A 6022-nucleotide genomic window follows, 5' to 3' on the forward strand; every position below is an offset into this window, starting at 1 on the left:
AACCATTAATTTACAACTATATAACTTTAAACTGATAAACGTATGAAACTGCAAAAGTTAAGAATACTTTCTATCAGGGATAGAAGGGGCTTCTCTGAAAGCTCAGTTGGTAAAGAATCTGTCTGCTATGCAGGAGACCCCAGTTCAATTCCTAGATCGGAAAGATCCCCTGGAGAAGGGGTAGGCTACCCACTCCAGTATTCTTGGGCTTCCCTTGTGGCTCCGATGCTAAAGAATCCGCCTGCAATGAGGGAGACCTGGGTTTGATCCCTGTGTTGGGAAGATCCCCTGGAGAAGGGAAAGGCTACCCACTCTAGTATTCTGGCCTGGAGAATTCCATGGGGGTCACAAAGAGTCAGACAGGACTGAGCGACTTTCACTTTTTTTTTCAGGTTAGCACTATTCAATTAACATCTCTGCCTCAAAAACAAGGACCATCAACTAGAAAAACATTACCTTTATGGTATTAATAGAGAGATGTTCCTGACTCTTACAACTGCCGCATTAAATACTTATTCCTTGCTGCTAATAATAAATGAAGATACTAAATCTTAGTTTTAATGAGGTATTAAATATTTAAAATATTTTCTTATGACTGAAAAAATTAACAACTTTAGTTTTCTAAAAATTTTATCTTATTAGATAATATAAAATCTAAAACCCAGCTAAACAAGATATATAAACCTAATGAGAGGAGATAATCTATTTCTAAATATCTTTTTTAGGGGACTCCAACATGCTTTACAAGAGTAGTAATTTTTTGTATAATCCTCCCAGGAAAAAGATGAAGACCCATTGATTTTTATACCTAAAATGTCTGGATTTCTGATATTAGCACTTTAAGCGATACTACAAAAGAATTCTGACTAGACAAGTCTCCTTTGGCCTAGTAATTTGATATAATACGTCAATGAAAGTCCTTCAGTTCAGTTCAATCTGACTCTTTGCAAGCCCATGAACCGCAGCACGCCAGGCCTCCCTGTCCATCACCAACTCCCAGAGTCCACCTAAACCCATGTCCACTGAGTTGGTGATGCCATGCAGCCACCTCATCCTCTGTCGTCCCCTTCTCCTCCTGCCCTCAATCTTTTCCAGCATCAGGGTCTTTTCAAATGAGTCAGCTCTCCGCATCAGGTGGCCAAAGTATTGGAGTTTCAGCTTCAGCATCAGTCCTTCCAATGAATATTCAGGTCCGATCTCCTTTAGGATGGACTGGTTGGATCTCCTTGCAGTCCAAGGGACTCTCAAGAGTTTTCTCCAACACCACAGTTCAAAAGCATCAATTCTTTGGTGCTCAACTTTCTTTATTGTCCAACTCTCACATCCATACATGACCACTGGAAAAACCATAGCCTTGACTAGAGGGACCTTTGTTGACAAAGTAATGTCTCTGTTTTTTAATATGCTGTCTAGGTTGGTCATAACTTTCCTTCCAAGGAGTAAGCGTCTTTTAATTTCATGGCTGCAGTCACCATCTGCAGTGATTTTACAGCCCAGAAATATAAACTCAGCCACTGTTTCCACTGTTTCCCCATCTATTTCCCATGAAGTGATGGGACCAGATGCCATGATCTTTGTTTTCTGAATGTTGAGCTTTAAGCCAACTTTTTCACTCTCCTCTTTCACTTTCATCAAGAGGCTTTTTAGTTCTTGCTGCCATAAGGATGGTGTCATCTGCATATCTGAGGTTATTGATATTTCTCCCGGCAATCTTGATTCCAGCTTGTGCTTCTTCCAGCCCAGCGTTTCTCATGATGTACTCTGCATAGACGTTAAATAAACAGGGTGACAATATACAGCCATGACACACTCCTTTTCCTACTTGGAACCAGTCTGTTGTTCCATGTCCAGTTCTAACTGTTGCTTCCTGACCTGCATACAGGTTTCTCACGAGGCAGGTCAGGTGGTCTGGTATTCCCATCTCTTTCAGAATTTTCCACAGTTTATTGTGATCCACACAGTCAAAGGCTTTGGCATAATCAATAAAGAATAGATGTTTTTCTGGAACTCTCTTGCTTTTTCGATAATCCAGCGGATGTTGGCAATTTGATCTCTTGTTCCTCTGCCTTTTCTAAAACCAGCTTGAACATCTGGAAGTTCATGGTTCAAGTATTGCTGAAGCCTGGCTTGGAGAATTTTGAGCATTACTTTACCAGCGTGTGAGATGAGTGCAATAATTAAAGTCCTTAAAATTTTCAAAACTGAGGAAATAAGCTAAAGAGATGTAAGCAACGTGTAGTATGGAAGTGAATCTTGCCAAGAACTTCTTCTTACATATTTATTTTTAATAACCCTCAACTTTAAACTAGTGACTCACAAAGGGTGAGGAGCAGTCAGAAACAAGTATGTGTGCTTTGGGGAAGTTCCCCAGGTTCTTCTAGTAACTCCAGGCTCAATTCAGAACCAATTCTCTACATAATCAACAAATTTTTTAAAAAGTTATTTGCACAACTGTATCTGAGCACTGGTACAAAATTCCTAATCATTCCTAATTCTCATTTCCTCTAGTTTCAAAGGTGATACAACTTGAATATGCAGCATTTTTCTTAAAATCACATTAAAGTTAGAAGTCACACAATATTAAAGTTGAACAAGGCCTCTAAGGGATCATCTAGTCTGAATCTTTCAGCTCTTCAAGTGAAATGAAAACTAAGACTCAAAAATATGCCTAAGATCACAAACTAGGGAGTAAAAGCTGGACTCTAATGCCTTGACTCAACTTCAGTGCCCTTCTAACTTGATCCAGCTACAGTAGACTCTTCAGACAACTTGCAATCAGAATTACATACATGAGAATTATTTAAGAACTTTCCATTTCATCAACTAGCGTGAAGAACTTTATTTCAGAATCCAAAAGTTTTAAAGAAAGTTAACATTTACCTTCATAGTATAGTAAATATTGACAGAAATTGAGTTCTGATAATTTAGTAAATACTCATCATATAAATTCCAAACTACTGCTGCTTTCATCTTAATATCCACTAAAAACATAGATATAAGGATCCAGTGTAGTGTAAAAGCTTAAGACTGAAAATCAAGACATCCAAGTTTGGTTTCTGTCTCCATTTTACAATGCTCTTCTAGCTTACTAGCAAATACCAGCCCCTCTGACTCCACTTCTCATCTCCTGATTAGTGGACATCACTAGTGTATATATGTAGTGCCAGGAATATTATCTATTTTGTTTCTAAATCTCACAGTTAACAAAAATAGGCAGTCTTTACCTATGTTACAAGTGAGGAAACGGAGGCTTAGGGAGATTATGTTTTCCAACAAACTGAGCCAGTTAATAGCTGAGCTGGAATTTAAACCCAGCTCTGCCTGACTCCTGCCTAGAGCCCATGGCCCTTGTATTACACCACTGTGCTCACATCCTGGTATGTGTGGTCCTAATAATTAGGTTTAGGGCGTCCCTGGCGACTCAGACGGTAAAAGAATCCGCCTGCGATGAGGGACACCTGGGTTCGATCCCTGGGTTGGGAAGATCCCCTGGAGGAGGGCATGGCAAACCACTCCAGTGTTCTTGCCTGGAGAATCTCCATGAACAGAGCAGTCTGGCCGGCTACAATCCATGGGGTCTCAAAGAGTCGGACATGACTGAGCGGCTATGCACAACACAGCACAGCACAATACAGTTGGGAGAACACTAAGTACTACATCTGAAGGACTACTAGGAGATAAAAATGATAAAACAGAACATTAGACTGAAAAAATATACTGTGATACTTTATTATTAACTGAAAATGAACTTTCAGTAAAAGATTTTAAAACTATGCCATACACTCTTATTACTAACACAGAAATGCACACCTGTACAATTAAAAATATAATGATTGTGCTTTTACAGGTAACACTGTTAATTAAATTGGAAAGTATGCCTATTCCTTCCATTGAAATAAAGTTGTTTTGAAAGCCCTATTAAATTGCATCCATAAATTTTAAAGTATTTAGTAAAATTAAAAAGGGAAAAAAATGACATAACTGATAGGAAAAAAGTGAGAGAATTTTGTACCCGTTCCTCCCCTTTCAAACAGATAAAAAATACCCTCAGATAGTCAAGAAAAGAGGATGAGCAGATGTTTAATACTGGACATCTACACAAAGTATTTACATTCTGTACCAACCTATGTTCACCACGGCAGATTGTATGGCGATAACTATATTACGATGATGGTTTCTCTGACAGAAGTCAAGATGTTTCCCCAAGTTTCTCTATCATGTCTTGTAACAGTAACACGTTCAGGAGATAATTCACAAATTACTCTCCGTGTGTGGTCACAGACTTTTTTTTTTTTTTTTTTTTTTTTCAGTTTAAAATCTGGCGGGGTGGGGAGGGTTGAGGGGGGACGAGGGCGAATGTAGGGCATGATTATTAATCAATGTAACTTAAAAGTAAAACCGGAATTGAAGCGTCAAGTTACCTTTACCCGGTAATACGCCCTGTAAGTAAAAGCATCTGTGAGTTCAACGTGAAAAGTACTGTACACACTTCGGTCACACGTCCTAATACGTGATCTGCCACATGGCAACTTCTTTACATAAAAATCATCACTGCTTCTATGACCCTGGGTCCTTTCCCCAACAACGGCCAAGGTGTTGATATCCGTGACCCAGGATAATCCCCACACAGATTAGTGACACTCTGACCGTGACAACTCTCCTGGAGTTTGATCTCCATATAACTTCTTTCCACTTCTCCTTTTCTTTTCTTTTCCTTTTTTAACCTCCGTTAGAGGTTAAAAACCACACAAACCGCCGATCAAAGGGGCGTTCTTACCCTGACCCACACTGCATTACAAAGAGACATTCCCTAACTGGATAAACAGCGAAAGAAAGCGCCGGCAAAACTGCAAATTCAGAAAAACCCGTAGGAAAAGAAAGAGGAAACTGAGGAAGACAGAAGGTGGGGAAGGGCAGGGCCCGCCTGACCCCCGGGACCCCAGGAAGGAGGGACCCCGCTCCCCGGCGGCGCCAACGCGCACGGCCGCCGCCTCCCCTCCGCTCACCTCGATCTCGCGGATGTTGTTGGAGGTGACGAAGATGCCGATGCCAATGGGGATGAAGATGAGGCCGATGATGAAGAAGGTGGGCAGCACCGTGCCAGCCGTCAGGATGGGCTGCCAAGCCGGCAGCCGTTGCTGTTTGAAGGCCGTGTTATCTGGTCTCCGGGTCTTAGCGGTGCCCCCGGGAGGACACGGGGGCCCGCCGTCCACTTCATCCTTCGCGTTATAGTTCATCGCCATCGACCCCCCGGGCGCAGCTCCGATACGCGCAGGTGGACGGCCCAGGGCACCCGCCTGCTGACCCTGACAGAAGACGCGCAGGCGCCGCCGCCGCCGCCGCTGTCGCCGCTGTAAAGGCGGAAGGGGCGGGACACCCTTCCGCAGACAGCCGCCGACCGGAAGCGAGAGTCGGTGGGGGACGCCAGAGGGAGGGAGAGAGGAAGGAGGGAGAAGACTGAGGGACAAGGGGAGGGGGAAAGGGAGGAGGATGGAAGGGGGAAGGAAAAGGCGGACGCACCTTGATCATCTGTCCTGTGACGACAAAGTGAAGGCTTCTATCCCCAGAGCGTGAAGCTACGTCGGCGCATGCGCGGCCCTGGGGAGGGTGGGGCGAAGAGGCCTCGGCGCTTGCGCCATAAGCGCGTCTTCTACTCGGCTCACGGAAGCTTCTGTTCGCACATACCTGTCCGCTCTCTTTGGTATCATGGCGACGGCTGTTTCAGGTGGGCGACGGCTGTTTCAGATGGTTGACGGATCAGCCCGGCCCGCACTGCTTCCGTCAGCCAAGGGGCGGATGGCTTCAACGCCAGCTAGGTGTTGCCTTTACTTCGAGGTCCTCTGTGAAGGGGAGCGCAGCATTGGAAAGGCCACACAAAGAGAGCCTGAGCCTCGTGGCATTGGCAGTATTTGCTTGAGTTACAAAACCACGACTTTGTCTACTTAAAAAAATAAACCTCCACTCAAAGTGCGAGGATAAATATTAAGTGGAATATATATGATTGGTGGCCTTTATGTTCTCA

The 6022-nt window shown here is 43.5% G+C and overlaps 1 protein-coding gene across 1 annotated transcript in view; it reads right to left on the reverse strand.

Moving 5' to 3' along the window:
- The window catches only part of TMEM30A (transmembrane protein 30A), a 41069-nt gene extending 35634 nt beyond the window's left edge, over positions 1-5435 (reverse strand). The window contains exon 1 of the mRNA XM_055534821.1: positions 5007-5435. Within this exon, the coding sequence (XP_055390796.1) occupies positions 5007-5243 (237 nt within the window). The 5' untranslated portion in view covers positions 5244-5435. The remainder of the gene's footprint in view (positions 1-5006) is intronic.
- Between the last annotated feature and the right edge of the window lie 587 nt (positions 5436-6022).

The sequence above is a fragment of the Bubalus kerabau genome, chromosome 9 (genome assembly GCF_029407905.1).
Source record: "Bubalus kerabau isolate K-KA32 ecotype Philippines breed swamp buffalo chromosome 9, PCC_UOA_SB_1v2, whole genome shotgun sequence".
Lineage (NCBI taxonomy): Eukaryota > Metazoa > Chordata > Mammalia > Artiodactyla > Bovidae > Bubalus > Bubalus kerabau.